The sequence below is a fragment of the Pyrus communis genome, chromosome 17 (assembly GCF_963583255.1).
Source record: "Pyrus communis chromosome 17, drPyrComm1.1, whole genome shotgun sequence".
Lineage (NCBI taxonomy): Eukaryota > Viridiplantae > Streptophyta > Magnoliopsida > Rosales > Rosaceae > Pyrus > Pyrus communis.
In genome coordinates this window covers 6990785-7011780 of record NC_084819.1, presented here as the reverse complement: position 1 = coordinate 7011780, position 20996 = coordinate 6990785, and the positions used below count along the sequence as shown (strand labels likewise).

General features: G+C 36.8%; 1 protein-coding gene across 1 annotated transcript; it reads left to right on the top strand.

Annotated features, from left to right (window-relative positions):
- Window positions 1-6816: 6816 nt before the first annotated feature.
- Window positions 6817-9740, top strand: LOC137722965 (protein cornichon homolog 4-like). Its single transcript, XM_068462101.1, has 4 exons — window positions 6817-7195; window positions 8331-8512; window positions 9132-9254; window positions 9355-9740. The coding sequence occupies exons 1-4, from the start codon at window positions 7124-7126 to the stop codon at window positions 9413-9415; spliced, it is 438 nt and encodes a 145-aa protein (XP_068318202.1). The 5' UTR covers window positions 6817-7123; the 3' UTR covers window positions 9416-9740.
- Window positions 9741-20996: the final 11256 nt, after the last annotated feature.

The window sequence follows — 20996 nt, the reverse complement described above, 5'->3', positions numbered from 1 at the left end:
TGCCTCATCAAAATCTCGTTAGGTAGCAAAAACCTAGTGGGAAAAATGCTCCTAATCGAAGGAAAAATAGTACATTAAGATCAAGTGAGTATGCTTCTAGATACTCCCCCTGAGTTAGACATAACCTCCAAATACGATAACTAAAAGCAATTCAATTAAGATAATTTAAGCATACCAATTCCTTGGACGAGTTTCTGCAAAGTAGACTTGGGCAATGACTTGGTAAAGAGATCAACCAGGTTGTCCTGGGAACAGATTTGCTTGACTTCAATGTTCTGATGTTGTTGTTGCTACTGAGAATAAAAGAACTTCAGCGCTATGTGCTTGGTGTTGTTTCCCTTAATGTATCATTTCTTTAACTGCTCGATACATGCTGCATTGTCTTCAAAGATCGTCGTAGGAAGGTCAACGACGGAAGTAAGACCACTAGTGCTTCGAATATGTTTCATGACTGCTCTCAACCAAAAGCACTCATGCGATGCTTCATGGAGGGCGAGGATGTCAGCATGGTTCGAAGAAGTCATAACTAGCATTTTCTTGGTAGACCTCCATGACATGGTGGTGCCTCCAACAGTAAAGATATAGACCGTTTAAGAACATGCCCTATGTGGGTCAGACAGATATCCAACATTTACGTAACCAACAAGCGGGAATCAACCCGAGAATCGAGGGGGCAGCAGCTCTTCTCGAGGATTCGTGGGTGTAGAACAAGCCCAAATAAATTGTACCCTTAAGGTAGCGAAAAATGTCTTTAACACCACATAGTGTCTGTGTGTGGGTACATTGTTGTATCTAGCCAAAAGATTAACAACGAAGGAGATGTCGAGTCTTGTGCATTGAGCTAACTACAATAAAGCCCCAATTGCACTTAGGTATAGAACTTCAGGCTCCAAAATCTCTTCCTCATCCTTCTTGGGATGGAAGGGATCTTGTTTAGCATCTAGAGTTCGAACAACCATAAGAGTACTCGAAGGATTAGCTTTATCCTCATTAAAACATCGCAACATATTTTAGGTGTAGTTCAATTGATGTTCAAAGATTCCATCCAAACAATGCTCGATCTACAGGCTGAGACAAGATTGAGTTTTCCTAAGATCTTTCATCTCAAATTCCGATTTCAAGTGAGCAGTAATTTCCTCAAGCTTTGCGGGAGTTCCGATGAGGTTTATGTCGTCGACATAAACTGCAACGACTGTAAATCTGGAATGACTTCTTTATGAACACACATAGGCATAATTCGCTATTCACATAACCCTGACTTGTCAAACATTCACTTTGACGGTTATACCACATATGCCCGGATTGTTTCAATTCGTAGAGTGATCACCTCAATTTAATAAAGAGTGTTTCGTGGTCTAGAACTATTTGAACCAGTTAATGGAAGTCCTTCTGGAACTTTCATGTATATTTTCTTATCTAGATCCCCATAAAGATACATGATTACCACGTCCATAAGCTACATATTCAGTTTTTCGGAAACTACCAACTGATTAGGTAGGAAAACGTTATAACGTCCATTACGAAGGAATACGTCTCCTCGTAATTAATCCCAGGGCACTGAGAGAAGACTTGCGCTACGAGGCATACTTTGTTTCGCACTATTTCATTCTTCTCATTACGTTTTCTCACAAAAACCCACTTATAGCCCACATGCTTCATATGTGGTGGAGTAGGAGCTATAGGTCCAAACACCTTACATTTCGCAAGCGAATCGTGTTCAACCTAAATTGCTTGTTTCCAGTTTAACGAATCTGTTCTATATCGGTATTCATTAACGAAACATGGTTCAATGTCATCGCTAAACATGATGTTAGTAGCCACTGTGTACGCAAATACATCGTCGATGATCATCTCATTTCGATTCTAAACCTTATCCAATACTGCATAGTGGACTGAATTCTCACGATTCTCAGAAAGCTCGGGTTGTATCGTCTAAGACATCACCGTAATTTAGAATAACCTCATACGTTGGAACAGATGCGTGAGCGATGGTCAGATTCAAACTAGGGTCACTAGTTGGTGCTGTTTTCCTCTTCCGATGTTGTGAATCCTTTGAACTAAGGGGTTTGCCACACTTCAGGGTTGAAGTAGATGATTAGCTAGCCATTAATGTATCGGACCGTGTGGAAGGTGTGGCCTCCCCACCTTCAGGGACGGTCCGGCCTTCCTAGATGGAATTACGATGTACGCGGGGTACATCTATCCTTGTAGGTACGTTTACAGCGAATATATGTGATTTTGTCACCTTAGCTAAATTAGTAAAAGCATCTGGTATGCTTTAAGCAATGCTCTGAAGATCTATAATTCATCACACTTCAGTTTCAGACTGGGCAGTGCAGGGATCTAAATGAGACATAGTGGAAGAATACCACAACAATTCACGGTGTTCTCCAAAAATGTTAGCATGTTTATCTCACCCTAATGATGGGAAGATTGCCTCATCAAAGTGACAACTCGCAAAACGTTTAGTAAAGAGATCTCCTGTCAAGGGCTCTAAATAGCAAATAATTGATGGCGTATCATAACCGACATAGATTCCCATTTTTCTTTGAGGACTCATTTTGGTACATAGTTGCGGCGTTATTGACACATAGACCGCGCACCCAAACACACGTAAATGTGAGGCGTCAGGCTCGTATCCAGTAACCAACTGTAACGGTGAATGGGGTTGGGTAGCGGTGGGCCTCGGGCAGACCAACATAGCTGCGTGCAATATTGCATAGCCCCAGGCAGATACCGGCAATTTGGTTCGCGTAACCAAAAGTTCGAGTTATCAATTAAAGGCGTTTTATGAAAGCTTCTACCAGGCCGTTTTGGGTGTGAACATGGGGTACATGATGTTCCACTGCAATCCCAATTGACATGCAATAATCGTCAAAAGTTTGTGACGTAAACTCTGCAACATTATCCAATCAAATCAACTTGATCGGATAATCATGGTGGTGAGGCCTTAGCTTAATAATTTGTACTAGGAGTTTCACAAATGCAGCATTGAGTGTGGACAATAAGAACATGTGATCATCGTGTCAATGCATCAACCAACACCATAAAGTAGCAAAATGGTCCGCATGTTGGTTGGATAGGTCCACAAATATCCTCTTGAATCCTCTAAAGAAACTTAGGAGGGTTGTGAATAATCTTTGTAATTGAAGGGTGAGTATTCAACTTCCCCAAAGAACACGCTTTGCATGGCGGGAATCCAATGTAAGGAGGTAAATGATGCCCATATGATGATTTGAGGATATGGCACATCATATCACACTCGGGATGTCTCATACGGTTATGTTAAAGGAGCAAAATGCTCTGGAACTCAGCCATAGGGCCGACCATATGGTGGGCTTCTATGCCGTAAATGGTTGTTATGTACAACCCACTCAGGAGACGTTCCAACTTCTCATGAATATGCTTCTGGCTATACTCGTAAGAAGTGATAACGAAATTCAAATCCATTATCTTCAGAGGTTTCAATATGATATTAATTATCTTAAATATCTCTAAAACTCAGCAACGTTCTTTTGGAACGTGGAGAATAGAGGGCATCTTTAATGGTTAAGATAGTACCATTAGACAACATGATACGAGTCTTTTCGTATCCTTCAATCAGGTTGGATGACCCAGAGAGTTGTCAGAGCTGTGTTCTTAGGTACAAAGTTAGTAAAATAGTGTCACTCATGTAATATGGTGTGTGTGGTAGCATTATCAGCCAGACAACTAACTTCCTTACTAGACATACCTAGAAATAAATTGATTCAATTGGTCACATGCATAAATATAATTCCATTCATTCAATTAATCAATTCGAGAAATAATATCCATAAAATAATTATCAATAATTCAAAAAAAATCAAAACCAAACAAATTATTCCAAATACTTAGTCGTCCATAGGAGTTGATGTCTTCTGAAAATCTGATATATTCATGGATGTGGTAGTATCTTCAGGATGTTCCACATAGGCAAAGTTAGACTCACAATGGAAATGATATTTTGCAATAGCCTCCGGGCTAGCTCGGCATACGCGTGACTAATGAACCTTTGATCCACGGGGGTATCACATGTCCATTTCAGTGGAAACCAATTGAACGGTAGCTTTTCCCTTATTCTTGAAGTTTGGGCCTTAGGGGCAAGGGGTTGACGCTTATGGGTCAAATTTCCTCCCTTGGGTGGGCCTTAATTCTGTTGACCTTGGGCCCGTGGTGGGGCTTGCCACCTATTTCCACAGCCACAACTATTTTTGCATCGTTTATGGCTGCTAGAGGCGTTCGAGCTAATGGATCAAGCTTAATGATTTTTCATCAAAAGTTGGTTTTACTTTTCAGCGATAAGTAAAACAGACATCAAATCCAAAAATTTGGTGAACTTCTACGCCCTACATTGTTGCTGCAGGATAATATTGATGGCATAGAAGGTCAAATAGGTCTTCTCCAAAAGATCTGATTTGGTTTAAGTCCACTTTACAGAACTTAAGCAGTAATCAGATTCTACAAACTTCAGAGTTGTATTCATTCATGGACTTAAAGTCTTGGAAGCGTAGATGCTACCAGTCATGCCTTGCTTCAGGCAAGTAAATGTCTTTCTGGTGATCGAAACAGTCGGCTAGAGCAAGTCAGAAGGTGCATGGGTCCTCCTCAGCAAGGTACTTGGTCTGTAGAGCATCATGGATGTGTCTTCGAATGAAAATCATTACAGTAACTTTCTGAATTTCATTGACGGGTTTGTCGTCGGTAGGTGCCTCAATGGTAGCTCTAATACCCTTTGCAGTAAAATGGAGCTTCACATCTTGAACCCACTTCAGATAGTTTCTTCCAGATACTTCCAGAGCGGTGAAATCGAGCTTTTTCAAGTTCAACAGGTCCCTAAAACGAAGGGTACAACAAAACGTGGTTAGTCATATGGTAATCCATAGACATACATCGTAGAACATTCGGGTTCTATAGACATGTATTGGCTTAATTTAATCATGAAAGCTACAAGTTTCATGTGGTAAGTTTTGAATGAAAACTTCGGGTTTCAAAGACACTAAATATGAAACTACAGGTTCAATTGAGTTTTATGAATGATTAGTTCATAAAGGAGAAGTTCCTATAAGAACACGTAATGCAATATGCTAATTTAAGTGTAGTGGATTTGAGTTGCTTCAGGAACTCAAGTGTGAGAGCTTCGGGACTACGAAAGGATGTCAACGGTTCAAAGTATAAAAATAAATTATTGAATCGTTAATGTTCAAAAGTGATCTTCAGGTCAATAATTTTGGATTAATGATCAGATTAATGGACCACAGGTCACTTTTGATTAATTTAATATATCGGGACCAAACAAGTCGATCGTGGAAGCAAAATAATGACAAACGGGTCATATTAGCTTTGGTTTGTGATAAACCAAGTGATAAATCAAATTAGAATTAATTAGCGTAAAGCAAAGTACCCCAAAAAAAAATATTTTGGGCATGATTTATAATGCGAGGATGCCAAAATTGGCATTGGGTCGAAAAAAATAACACGAGAGTGGGCCCTGCAATTCGGCTGCAGGCTAATTGGGTTATTGGAGGGTTGCAGGCCTTTGGGCTGTGTGGTCTAGGGAGCCCAACAACAGAAAGCTGCTGATTTTGGGCCTAAAAGCCATGCACGGGTCAAGCCCAACCCAAGGTTGACTTGCGGGTTGATGCGGGGAAACCAGCCGAAGCTGGGTTTTAGGTTTTTAGGTCAGGGCAGGTCAAGCCCAGCAGCAAAGGCTGCAAGAGAGTGGGTCGAGGGCTGGAACGAAGCCCAACTAGCTATGGACTGCTGCGGGCAGACCAAATCATGGGACAAGAAAAAACCCAGCAGCAAAGGCTACTGGAGTTAGGCCAGGGATTCACAGGCTAAGGGCCAAGAAGGCTACAGGTTTCTCGGTTTGGGTTGGGGGGCTTTAGGCCCGTGTAAGCCTACCAAACCAAAGGCCTGGCATGTCTAGGTCAGCACAGCAAAGCCCAAAGGGCTGCTACTGTGTGGTCCAAGGTGTCAAAACGATACTGTTCCATGATATGCTCCACGCGGCTGGGCTTCAGGCCAGCAACAGTGGTTCGACGGAAGTGCCAAGGTGGTGCGACGGCTTTGCAGCATAATTCCCAAAATTTTATATATATATATATATATATATATATATAATTTTTTTCGACTTTTCTAGGGTTTGAAAAACTCTAAATTGCTTCTAATTTATTTATATGCTTTGACTCACAAATTCCACATAGCAATATAATTGTGTAATGCATGAAACATATGTATTGACAAATATATGAAACATATACAATATATATATATATATATCGGAAGGAAAATATAAACATAAGGGTTTTATGCATTATGGGGAATGTTTTCATGGTTCGTAGACGTTTCAAATATCTTCCTTTATTTTAAGCATACCTGATTGGCAAAAAACAAATAAAAGCCTTTGAATTTTGTAGAAGATAGCCTCTTCCTACGATCTTTCAGCTCCTTAGTTTCTGGTAAGAGCGTGTTGATAACGCATTGTATGCCTATTTGGCTGAACTATTTTAAAGGAATAAAGAAGGGAGGTCGGCGGCAATAAGAGAGAGTAGAGAAAGATTTAATTGTGAGGTGTGCGTTGTATCACCCTATTGTGCCTTTAGTTATAATAGTAGGATAGATTAAATTCTTACCCTTTTTAGATTACAACTCTAATAGAATTTTAACTACTAAAGAGAATACTCAATGATATCTCTATAGCTGCAGCACCATGTTTATTTGTTTAATTCTTTTTTATTTGATAGAAACGTGTGACAAATGGAGACTGTCGCTCTTATTTTTGTTTTTATTGTAAAGGAAGAATTAATAAAATTCTAATTCGTCTTCGGCGCACCGCGTTGGCTGTACCGAATCCTCAGTCTCCTCCTCCGACTGTCCAAAACACCGAGAAACAAAAAAGAGGAGTCCGCTCCGATCCTTTCCGTGTACCCGCAGCCAAACCCACAGAACCACCCAGCCGCGCGAACTGCGCACCATGTGCCTCTGTTAGCACATCTCAGACTGTGGGGCTGCTATCGTGCGCACATAGTTTCGAACACCCACACACACACACACAGAAGTTGCAGAGTCAGTTTTGAGAGAGGAAGAGGAGACTGAGAGCATGGGAGATCTCTACGTTTGGCTCATCTCCTTCTTCTTCCTCATTGCCCTGCTCGCCCTTGTTGTTTACCAGGTCAATCCCTCCCCAAACCTCCCTTCAATTTCAATTTCAATTTCAATTTTTTTATTTTTATTTTTATTTTTATTTTTATTTCACATTTATCCCTGAAAAGGAAGAAATTTTATTCCTTGATCACCCAAATGTCACTTTTAGTTTAAAGGGTCTCCGTATTTATGTGAATGTGTGTGTGTTTCTGTCAATTTTTTATATTTTGGCTATACGAGAATGAAGAGATTAGGTACTTGCTAGATATGATTGAAATACATTTTCCCTTTTGGCTAAATTGTGTGTTGTGTGTGTTTTTGAGATGTAGCACGTCGGTTTCTGCTTAATTCGAGCTTAATCGTGGATTGTTATGGCTTACTTCGTAGCGCTCTTAACTAGTTATCATTCAAATGCATTTTTTTTTTCTTATGTAGGATGCTTAGGGTTCTTTTTAGATCGTTTACGTTATTATTCTTTTGGAATGGGGTTCGCCTGCCCCTTAGTTTCGTTTTGTTTCTTGCGGTGTTGGGATTAAGTTTTCCAAGATTCATGGATGTTTACTTAGGACAAAGATTGGAATGGTTTAACCACAGTATCAACAAAGAGGAGTTTCGTTGGAAGAATTTCCTGCTGTCTGCCAGACAATAGAAAATTTATCAAACTGAAAAATTTCAGCATAGTTTCTAATTTTGGTCAAGAAAACATGAAGACATCTTTGGTTGAATTCCATACTCCTTATGTAATGCATGGAACATAAAGTTTCGTGGTTTTTACCTTTTACGTTGGTAGTTACTAGTTAGGGATTTTCTCGTGCTGCCGTTTTTTGTCCTTTGGTTTTACAAGTTACTGGACTTGGATCGGTAACCCACCTTGCATTATTTTTAGGGTAGCTTGTTGTGAAGCTTCTTCACCAATTAATCTGGCGATGGTAATGCTAATGGCAGTAAGGGCAGCTGTTTGAATCGAAATGGCTGGTGCTAAGATTATGTTGGGACATAGATATAACTATATTTTATCTGGTGTGAAGTGTGTTGGAAAGTATCCTGGATATATGATTAATTTTTATACACACTGTAGCATCTATGTGGCATAATAATATTGCTACTCTTGTATTGCTTAGCAATATGAAACATGAAATTTAACACTTACAAAATTGGTGCAGCTGATGTGTCTGGCGGATCTTGAGTTCGATTATATCAACCCTTATGACTCTTCAACTCGGATAAACAGAGTGATTTTGCCAGAGTATATCACACAAGGAGTTTTGTGCACTTTTCTTCTTATAACAGGGCATTGGTGCATGTCACTGTTTTGTGGTCCGTACCTCTATTATAATGTGAAACTGTAAGTTCTCGTGCATTCTATATATTTCTGATGCTAAGTTAGAATCTAAGCAACAATAAGGAAAAACGTTCGAGCTAGGATTACCAAAACTGAGAAATATACAAAAATACGAGTCGATGGAAAATCAAACAAAAAGGGAAATGATCTTTGAGATGATTGACAAGAGAAACTGTCAGAAGCTAGGGTTGACTGGGGGTGTTAAGGAGAGAGAGCTATATCATAAGTTTTAAATTCTTTATATTACCATCTCTGCCACAAAATTAAAGTCATATAGTTTTGTTCAGAATTGTAGACATAAGCACACCCTTACATGTAAATATGTGACAGTGGGGTGGAAAGCGCAAAATTTCATTTAAATGGTGTGTAACATTCTATCCAGAAAAATCGTAGAACGCTTCTCCAGGGCTTCAGACACCATTGCTGATTTTTTATGTACATGGAAATGGTATGTTGCTCGATGATGAGACTCAAACCCCAGCTTCATGGATCATATAATGCTATACCCGTGATTTACGGACACATTTATGCTTTTAGTGCAGTGATCGTGACTTGGTTTTGTGAGCTACTGAATGTGCTGTTTGTTTTGTTTTATGTTCTAATCATCCTCTCTTTTGATTAGGTATATGAGAAAGAATCATCTGGTAGATGTTACCGAGATATTCAATATGCTCCCCAAAGAAAAGAAGATACGGCTTTTCAAACTCTTCTATCTTGTTTTCCTCCTGTTTCTCTCAATATTCTGGTACGGTTGCTCAGACAGTTGCACTTCTTCCTTAAATTATTCTTTTTCTTTATGTTCATTACTGCCTAGTTACATTCTCTTGCTCTTACATTTGTTGTAGGATGATTCTAACTGCATTGGAAGACCATGAGTCATTGGGGGACAATGGCGGCCTTAACTAAGTGCTTACGGGAAAGATTTAGTATCGAAACTACTACCCTGTCTTCGCGGTTCCCACTATTTACTGCTCCTTTTTCGTGATTTATCGCCACTAAATTACAAATGGTGTAGTTTGGGGGACAATGATCGAGGTTGTATGATTGTGGGATGGTAAATTAATTTGGTATAGTTGTGTCATTTCTTACAACACTTCTGTTACAGCTGTAGTTTGAGGTATTTAGGTTGTGTTTTCGTAGATTGGCAGGTTCAAGCAATCTGTATTCATGGGTTGCTGTCTCGAATAGTCCCTTGTGTGTTTTCAACTCATCAGTTTGGTCTTTTATGTTATGTTCCAAATTCATCAATTTCGTCATTCATCTCTTGATCAAGTTATCGATGTTGTCCTTGCCGTCCAACTCCGTTAATAAATCCGCTAGTGTGCTAATGTGGCAACCATGTGAGGCTCACAAAGCCAATTAGTGGATGCCATGTGGATTAATAAAAGGAATTAGTTTTTCAACGATGATTTACCGTGATGCTGAAATCCCTCTCCTTATTTCTTCTCCGGCGTTCCAATTTGGAGCCCCCCTTTTTAAATCATGTTGTTTGTCATCAGAGGTGTATCAAAAACTTTCCTCCAGCTCTTTGTCAGACGAAGCTCTTATCTGATACGTGCTACAGCTTCCCGTAAGAGAAATTATATTACACTGGAGTCGGAACACATGGAATGGAAATTATGGCACCTGAGTGAAAATTAGGTCTTTAAATTATTATTTTTTTAGAAAAAACAATCGTTGAATTATAAAAATATGTCAATTACATCTCTAATATTATATTCAAAGCTACTATATTCAATTTTATGTGAATTTAAGTCATATTAGTTGCATGTGATACACATTTGAGGGAAGTTTGGTAATTCACATAAAGAAATAATGTATGGAATTAACTTTGGAGGGTAAATTAGACATTAGATTTGCAACCTACATAAATGTTAAGGGCTTATAGGCGAGAAAAGAACGGTATTACACTCTAAAGTATGTCAAGTGATTTAAGTTGAAGAAAAATTGGATAAAATAGTTTTGAATATAATAGTAGGGATGAAATTAGCAATTTTTAATGAATTTAGGACTTAATTCTACCGAAAAAATAATCCAGGAACTTAATTTTCACCGAGGTAATAGTTTAGGGACTAAATCGAAACTTCATTCTATATTAAATGTAGTGAAGTGTGTTTCGATGGCCATTCTTTTGGTGGTTTGCAGTGAATGCCAAGCTTATACAAGATTCTTTATCTCATGTAATCATCTGATGGAAATCTTTTCAAGAAAGAAAACAAGCGTTTCCTTATGGTTGCTACACATATTAAGCAGTTTTTGGAGAAAAATTAAATTAAGCATTTGACATTGGTGAAGGAGACAGAGAACGGACGAAAATTTCAAGAAAATTTCTCATGTCACGTCTAGACTTGTCTAGAAAATTTGCTCCATCGTTACCACATATTTCTTCCTAGCTAACCCAAAGCGTACTACATGAGGTTCAAGAAGATGAAACAGTGATTGAAGAAGGAGAGAGAGAGAGAGAGAGAGAGAGAGAGAGAGAGAGAGAGGGAAGGGTCTGGACTCTGGGGGGAGGAAAGATGTGGGGGTTGAATTCTTTTTCATTTTTTATGGTTATTTTTTAGAGAGTTTTAACGAAAAACTTACGGTACTGTTCAATTGAACGAAAAACCATATTTTTACACTAAAAAGTCAATCATGATATTATTCACTTTATCCTTTATTTTGTTCTAATCATTAAAACTCAAAGTTTTCAAGCTCTTTTCATTAGTTTTTCTTATTTTTTATTGTATTTTGATTTTTAAGGAAGAAATTTACCATAATGTTCATGACACTTCAACAATTTAATGGTTTTGTTGAAGGAATTGACTTCACAGAATAATGTAAACCAGGACACAAAATTAAAGTCCAGTAGGTATGAGACTTAATAAAGAATATAAGTGTCATTGGCAAAAATAAACACCTTTTTTTTTTTTTTTTTTTGTAATTTTAATGAGTTATTTTTGTACCTTTTTCATTTTTCATATTATCTGTGAAAGGGAGAGGAAACTAGTAGAATACTGAACCTTGATTTTAAATAGTGGGAAAATGTTGAATTTGGAGAGTAATTGGTTTCTTTTATTCAAGTGATGTTTAATTTTAGTTTAATGTAATTACAAGGAGAATTTGTAAACGGAAGAGAGAGGGAAAGTCAATTGCCCAAGTAATTGATTTTAACAAGGTTCTAAAAAACGCTAGGAGCTTGTCGGGTGGCGGGCTGACACCTAGTGTCTAGGCGGCTAAGGGGGATCTAGGCAGGCGCCTAGGTGGTCTAGGCAGATTTAGGTAAACTTCTTGTATATCTTGTAAATAAATGCATATTGACACTGCATTGAACTTGTATATCATGTATACAAATGTAAAAACAACGTGTTAAATGATATAACAAGTTCAATATGGCATCACTATACACATGTTAAATGATATAACAACTTTCTAAAGATGTATCATATTTTGTATATCTTGTATCACTATGTGGATTTAGGTAATCCTCCCAACCTTCAAGATGTGCATTGAACTTGTTATATTGTGGCCTCGTCAACTTATTTCATCGGTTTCATTGGACATGTATATTCTTATTTAGTTGACTAATACATCATCTCTTTATTAATTAAAATACTAAATAACATAACTTAAATGGACAACAACTAAAAAAAAGAGCAAATTACAAGAAGTAAAATGCAAATTAACATAAGACAATAACTAATACTTAAACCCTTGAAAATGGATAAACATATTTAACACCAGACTCTCGATTCCACCACTACAATTACTCTTGGGTATGAATATTATATTAATATTTAGAAAATAGATTTAAACTAAAGTAAAGAAAAGTTAGAAAACCAATTAATAGGAAGAAAGGAAAAGACTTCAGACTTCGGACTCTTCACAGTTAGCGGCTAGAAGACGAAGCAACACCAACTCGACCTCCTCCTTATAAATGTCAAATCTCTTCTTCCAATCTCCTATTTTTGGATCAAGTTCTCCGATCTGCTAAAAGGCTCTTCGATTTATTCAATTAGTCCTCCATGTGTTTGGACGCCGACGATGTTACCGCACAAAGACAGTGAGTTGCGACAGAGCCAGAGAGTTTCAAGTACCGCCCAGCCACCCGCCCAGGCCGCCCAGATACCTGCCTAGGCCGACCAACGACCGCCTAATTCTTTTCCCGATTTTTCTTCCGATTTTGGTTAAATCCCGGTTACGCCTACGCCGATTTTTACAATACTGGATTTTAGACGTTCAATATTTTATTTTTGTGTGTACTTTGGTTCAAGAACTTTTTCTGCTAGGAAAAGGACATGCATGGGATGTATGGGATGGGCTCATCAATGTCGTTCTAATCTAATAATAACTTATAACGAGTCTTTCTTACATGACAATGTGATATTATTTTACTGTACAAATTTTATAATCCAAAGCATTTATTATGTATCATCATCAATGTTATAAAAGGTACAGGCGCTAGTTTATAAAAGAGATAAGCGCTAGTTAGGTGGCAGGCATGAGCTTAACATCTAGACATCTAGGTGAGGGTTTAGCGGGTTTTTTCTTTTTTATAATTTTAATTAAGTTTATTATATAATATATAAATAAGTGTCCACTTAAACTTTAAAAAAAATATAATTGTATTAAGATATATAAATTGTAAAATAAAATGACATAAATTATAAAATATTAGAACATATTGAAAATATGGGGAATAAGCATATAAGTGTCCATCCAAGTATTCAACAAGTCCTTTACAATTTATTGAAAAAATAAAATGCAAAATAAAATGTATCTATTTTCTGTCTAAATAAGAGTCGTGACCTAGGCAGGTGCTCCTAAACAGGTCTAAGTGCCCTTTCTTAATTTTCAAATACCTACAGATTAATTATGGCGATAGCCAGCCGTCTAGTGCCCACGCTACCTTCGAGGGTTGTGGCAGTTTGAACCATGGTACATCTTTGAAGTTGTAGAAGATTTGGTAGATCGGAACTGAGAACTTGGTCAACATGATGGGCATTAAGTCTTCTTTCGTCGGGAAACAGTTCCTACGCTTGTTTCTTGGCTTGTTTTTGTTGTTAGACTTCTTTTCGTCCATCTTCTTCTAAATGACCTCTGAGTCATTCCGAGGTTAACTTAGGTGCATTATTGGCTCACCTGACTTCATCCAGAGTGCGTGTTTTTGGGCCAAAGCATAAGAGTTTGTCGGGGTTAAGCCCTCACACATGATCAGTTCTTCAAACAGAGGACATTCGGCTAGAAATCCTTCCAAAAATGTTGCTTTAGCTATTGTGGATCATCTTTTTCAGGTCAGTCTTGATGTTAGATAGGTAGTTTACTTCTTCTTGATTCAATAGGACAAATATTCCTCAGTGAAAACTAAGGAAGTTCGTTGAACGGGATTGACCGTGGCGACAAGGTGTACTAGTCTTGCACCTCACCTTGTAGAACTGTTGTCACGCCCCGATCCCAACATACGTCTAAAATCGACACGTGATGTCAACATATCCCTGTTTATTTATCATGTCTCGTCTCCGAGACAAGACCAAAAATAATCAATGATTTAACCACGTAGTCATTTCCTCTATTTCATGGCTGCATCTAACCTTTGCGTTAGACTGCCTACGTACCCTAAGAAGGGATCAAGCCATTCGTAGTTCATCATTCACTACACTCCGACGTTTATCATAGTACGTTCAAGCAGAAAAGCATAGCATTCCTCAATTATAGAACTTGACAAGCATGAAATTACTAGGTTCAAAGCTAAATAACAAACCCACATGACATTCAAGATTTTCATTCCATGATATAAATCATTATGTGTTCAACATGATACCTCAGTCCACAGCATGTAGCATGTCAAAGAACCAACGAAGCACAACATTATTATCAAGCCATATTGATTAACTAATCTAATCATTATAATAACAATCATATCCAACATCATTCCACAATCACGTCAATTAATCAATTCCATGAATAAAAAATGCATGATAGTAACATCTAACTACATTAATCAATCAATGAAATAACATATCATTTCATGAATTTAATTAAAGAACTCTACATAATTCCCTACTTGGATTATTAGTAATAACATGGTAAATCTAATTTATATTCACAAGGTCTATTGTGGTTAATCCCCATTTACTCAAATCTAGGGTTCCTGGCTAACTTTGAGGAAATGAGCAAGAGCAAGGATTCTAGACTACTCAACGGAATCCAACTAAAATATGGCACTTATCGAAATGTTCCAAGTACAACTAATCTTCATCACCCCTAGTTTATGTATGGTCCCCCATTATGGATATATCAAGTAGAACCATAGGCATAATCTAAGCGTGCAGGCAATGATCACCCATCACCCCTAGTGTATGTATGGTCCCCCATTATGGATATATCAAGCAGAACCATAGGCATAATCTAAGCGTGCAGGCAATGATCACCCATCGCAGATATACCAAGCATGATCACCCTGAAATACGTATGGTCCCTCATCGTAAATATACCAAGCAGGACCTCATTCTAACTCTAGGTAGTGATCACCCATCGCGGATATACCAAGCATGATCACTCCTAGAATGCGTATGGTCCCCCATTACAAATAAAGTAAGCAGAACAATAAGCATAGTCTAATAACGTAGGCAGTGATCACCCATCGCAGATATACCAAGCATGATCACTCATAGAATGTGTATGGTCCTCCATTACAGATAAACCAAGTAGAGCCATAAGCATAGTCTAATCGTGCAGGAGGTGATCACCCATCGCAAATATACTAAGCATGATCACCCCTGAAATATGTATGGTCCCCCATCGCAGATATACAAAGCAGGACCATCTATGTACCACTGCTACATATATGGTGTAGTAAGTTCAACACATAACCTACCTCTACCCCAACCCCTATAAGTTACCACGTAGGCATTTGCACTATCAACTTATCATGGCCACTAAACTTCTAAATGGATTACAGGCTCACATTGTCATAATAGTTATCTTACATATCATTCATATTATCAAGAAGATAAATACACATATATATTGCAACAAGGCATCCCATACACATAAATCGATGTATATATTACTTGGGATAGCTCACTAACCAATATAGGCCCACCAAGCCCTACTTAGTCTCTAGTAATTCTAATTTTAGTATATAAGAACGATTAAGAACACCTTGAGCAAAACCAACCCTAGTAAATCAATCAAGAAGATCCACCCATCGGATTTCCAATCCGTAAGTTTTTAAGGTCCTCAAATAATACGTACAAATCTATACTAAAATATGGTGATGATCTAACGGTTGGTTCATCGTTTACTATAAAGGTCAAGGGGCGAAAATCTACGAAACTAGGCTTAAACAACGAAGTCACATCAAACAACTGTCAAAATTGAATTCAGAATATGGAATTTAGCCTAGAAAGATAAAGTTGGCCCACTAGCCATGCGTTTCAGTTGAACAGAAACCTAATTTTCTGACTGACTCTAAAAATTATCAAATTTTACAGAATTGTACAACATAACAAGGGGAATAACTTTTATACCTGAGCCGAAGTCCAATTTGGCCGGGAAATACCTGAAATCTGACACGGTTCACTGGAAAACCCTAGAATGAGTGATTGTCAAATCGACGTCACCTGGACTCCGATGCCTCGAACCGTGGGTGGGTCTTGCTCCTGAATTCGAGGATAGACAAATGGAGGTGGTAGCGAGCATTGGGAAAAGCTAGAATGACAAGATCGCCGTCGTGAGTGCCAGAGAAGACGACGTTCGTTCATTGTGAAATCGCGACCAAAAGCTGTCAAGTTTGGGTGGGAATAAAAGATGGGACGATGCCAAGTTATTTGGTGGTGATGGTTCCCCATGATTCGTTGAAGAAACGCTGTGAAAGGCGTCAGAATTTCTGGCAGGACCGGGTTGGGTCACTCGGGTCGAAGGGGGTATAAGTTGGCTGGTCTTTCCTTCCCTTCATTTCCCTATTTTCTCTCCCTTCTGATTCGCCAGTTTCTCCCCTTATTTCCCTTATTTCTCTTCTCTTCTTCCATCTCATCCATACACGTGGCACTCAGATTGCTACTCCAGCATATCTGGAGCCTTCCACATTAGTGGTTAATTACTATTTTACCCTTGTATTTAACTGCTAATTTCTCCTTCATTAAAACTCTGTTTCACGAACGGTTTTCGCCTACGCACTCGTGAGGTGAAGCTCTATCCAAATATGTAAATAAAAGTGACAAAACATATAGGAATTAAATACATCCTTGAAAAGTTCGTTTAGTTCATTAAGGTTGTTTTCGTCCTTTTACTTATCGAAAAAAAATCTGTACTCTGTAATTATAAATGCATCAAAACAAGAATATGACATGCGTAATTTTAACTAGTGAAATTTGGGGACAGGATTTCACAACTGTAGCAAAAATCTTGCACATAAGCATGTCATTGTAGAGGATCATGGCACTGTGGTAGTGCTTAAGGTGTTTTTTCGGATCATTGTCTCCCTTGAAGAAGGTGAAATGAGACATGTTGAACTTGCTAGATGGGTCCGTCCGCTCGATCTTGTCTATGAAAGAGTGACATGCTCATGCTGGTCATATCCCTCCAGAGTGCTTCGTCTGTGGTCTCAATGCGCTGACCCAATCGTGAATGTACATTTGCCAGCATGCCAAATCAGGAGTGAACGCTTCTCTGAGCACTAAGGCAAAAATAAATGTTGCCTCGAGGGTCGATGTGGTAGTGTACACTGCCATAACACTAGGTTTGTGGCTAGTTGAATGGCTACTTGTCGGGATGTCATTGGAAGAAACGTCATCATCTGCCCTCGTCCTGCTTCGAGACACCTCATCAGGAGTGCGCTGCGTCTCGATGTGCTCAAGGTATTGACTCACCAAGGTTGTTGGATAAATATCAACAATCAATGATAAATTTATATATGCTAATAATTAATAAATGCAAATAGATAATTACGCAGAGTATAAGTAAAATGAAATTAATATTAAACAGATAAACTGAAGATCGAGTCAACTTTTGGAAAATATCTTTATGGTACTCTCAGATGTTTTGTCTGTATAGATTGATGACTTTCAGTGGGTTGAATGATATGCAGATATATATTTATTATGGTCATATGCATGGTCGCAACAAACATATTTTTCATACGTTCTCAGACTTCATCTAAAAAGATGAGTCTGTTGAAAAATAAAAAGATTCATTAAATTTGAAATTAATTTAATAAATTAAAATAATTATTGAATTTAATTATTAGAGCCTGAGCCCAAGAGCCCTTAGGCCCAAGGCTCATCTTTTGATAATTAATTATATATTAAATATATATTAATTACTAATTAATTATCATACCTCAAAGGCCAGACCCAAGGTTGAGCCAAAATTTGCTCTCCATGGTCCATCACTGCAATCACTTTCTAATAAGGACAAAGTCTTATAAAGTGAGAGAACTTTTTAGTGCTGACCAATGTCGGACAATGAATCTAGGGTCAAGGAGTGTACCTGTAAAAAATCATCAAAATCAGAGTTAAAATAACCATTAAATCGTGATTTTTTGTTTATAACCGTCGAAAAGCTTTGTCCAGTTACTTGATCTCTGAATGTTTGTTTTTTGTGATTTTTTGCTGATGTGATCTCCAAGCATATACAAACAAGTTTGACGGTTTGGATCATTGAAATTAGTTTTGGAGAATTCGTATCCCATCAAAACGATAGATTGACTAACACTTAGAGTTTATTTATACTTTCATTAAGTATAACATAAGATTTTGTGGTATCCACTTGTGTAAATATTTTAAATTGAAGATCGAATTCATTCATTGTATTCATATAGGGTCAAGGAATGTACCTGTAAAAAATCATCAAAATCAGAGTTAAAATAACCGTTAGATCGTGATTTTTCGTTTATAACCGTCGAAAAGCTTTGTCCCGTTACTTGACCTCTGAATGTTTGTTTTTTGTGATTTTTTGCTGATGTGATCTCCAAGCATATACAAACAAGTTTGACGGTTTGGATCTTTGAAATTAGTTTTGGAGAATTCGTATCCCATCAAAATGATAGATTGACTAACACTTAGAGTTTATTTATACTTTCATTAAGTATAACATAAGATTTTGTGGTATCCACTTGTGTAAATATTTTAAATTAAAGATCGAATTCATTCATTGTATTCATATAGGGTCAAGGAATGTACCTGTAAAAAATCATCAAAATCGGAGTTAAAATAACCGTTAAATCGTAATTTTTTGTTTATAACCGTCGAAAAGCTTTGTCCCGTTACTTGATATCTGAATGTTTGTTTTTTGTGATTTTTTGTTAATGTGATCTCCAAGCATATAAAAACAAGTTTGACGGTTTGGATCGTTGAAATTAGTTTTGGAGAATTCGTATCCCAACAAAACGATAGATTGACTAACACTTAAGAGTTTATTTATACTTTCATTAAGTATAACATAAGATTTGTGGTATCCACTTGTGTAAATATTTTAAATTGAAGATCGAATTCATTCATTGTATTCATATAGGGTCAAGGAGTGTACCTGTAAAAAATCATCAAAATCGGAGTTAAAATAACCGTTAGATCGTGATTTTTCGTTTATAACCGTCGAAAAGGTTTGTCCCGTTATTTGATCTCTGAATGTTTGTTTTTTGTGATTTTTTGCTGATATGATCTCAAAGCATATACAAACAAGTTTGATGGTTGGGATCGTTGAAATTAGTTTAAGAGAATTCTTATCCCATAAAAACAATAGATTAACTAACACTTAGAGTTTATTTATACTTTCATCAAATATAACATAAGATTTTGTAGTATCCACTTGTGTAAATATTTTAAATTGAAGATCAAATTCATTCATTGTATTCATATAGGGTCAAGGAGTGTAGCTATAAAAAATCATCAAAATCGAAGTTAAAATAACCGTTAAATTGTGATTTTTCGTTTATAAGCGTCGAAAAGTTTTGTCACGTTACTTGATCTCTGAATATTTGTTTTTTGCGATTTTTTGCTGATGTGATCTCAAAGCATATACAAACAAGTTTGACTGTTGGGATCGTTCAAATTAGTTTCGAAGAATTCATATCCCATCAAGTTCCAATGGTGTATATATATATATATACATATATATATATATATATTTATTTATTAAGTAGATTTAAATCTATTTATTTTGTACGTATAATTGACTGGTACACGGAGTAGTATATCATTATAAAAATAGTGAGATATGTCATATGTGTGATAAAAAGTTAATAAAAAAAAAATAATAAATTTCTCACCACTTCTATTAATTTTCATTTTTCCCTCTCTTTTTTGTTTCCTTTTCAACTTTTCTTATAATTTTCACTTTTCCCTCCAACATCTTTCCCTAATTCCCTCACTTTTTTGTTTCAATTTCAACTTTTCTTATCATTTTCATTTTCCCTCTATTTTTCTTCAAAAAGGGCGGTAGGAATGGAATGGAATCAAATCAATGGATGCATCATGCATATTAATTAATAATTATTATAGTTTTTATAAAATTTAATTCAAAATTATATATATATATATATAATTATATAATTATTATAGATAGTTAATATTTTGGGGGTATAATTATTATAGTATATATAATTATTATAGACTTTATAGTTAATTTAATATATATATATATATTTATTATAGTTTTTAGGGGTACAAAATTGTTAAATTAATGTATATAATTATTACAACATTTTTTTTAGGGTTATAAAATTATAAAAATAATATTCTGCTTATTGTGTATCGTTTTACCCACGTGTATACTCGAATCAACCCGTTATCTTAACAGGTGCTTATCGGGTTACCCGATAACGACCCGATTCGTTATCGTGCCGACCCGAACACCTGTTAATTTCGTGTCGTGTCGTGTCGGGTTATCGGGTCGTGTCAGGAATTGTCAGGCCTAGGATGGATATAGCATTTCCGTTCCCAAACCGATCCGTTGCCATCCCTATTTATGTGTCAACTCAAAGATTATTTAGATAACTTTTGGCTGCATACTTTAACTTTAAAAATCTTAATTCAATACCCAAAAAATTTATAAAAAACTTTAAATTTTCAAATGAATACAATCGAATTTCTTCAAATTTTTATTATTTTATTTTAAATCTTGATTAAATACATTTGTAAACTCTTTTAAAGTCATTTAAACTTCTAATTGAGGAAAGAGGATCCTCACTCGATCCTCTTTGTAAGGATTCCGGGGATCCTCAAATTGTATCGGTTTATTGTATATTGTGTGGTCAATTTTTATCAGATACTGTTATATTCAATTTTCAATATAAAATTTATAATAATTTCTGACCAATGTACGATAAATATATATGATTGAAGGATCGCAAATTCCACAAATAGAATTTGACGAAGATTCTGCGGACTAATTGAGTACAACCGTTGGTCGAGCTTTTTGTTGTGACGTTTCAAACTTGAGTCAGGGTCGGATCTTATATGATGATGACAAAACCAATCACCCGACCCGTCAAACAAACGACGGT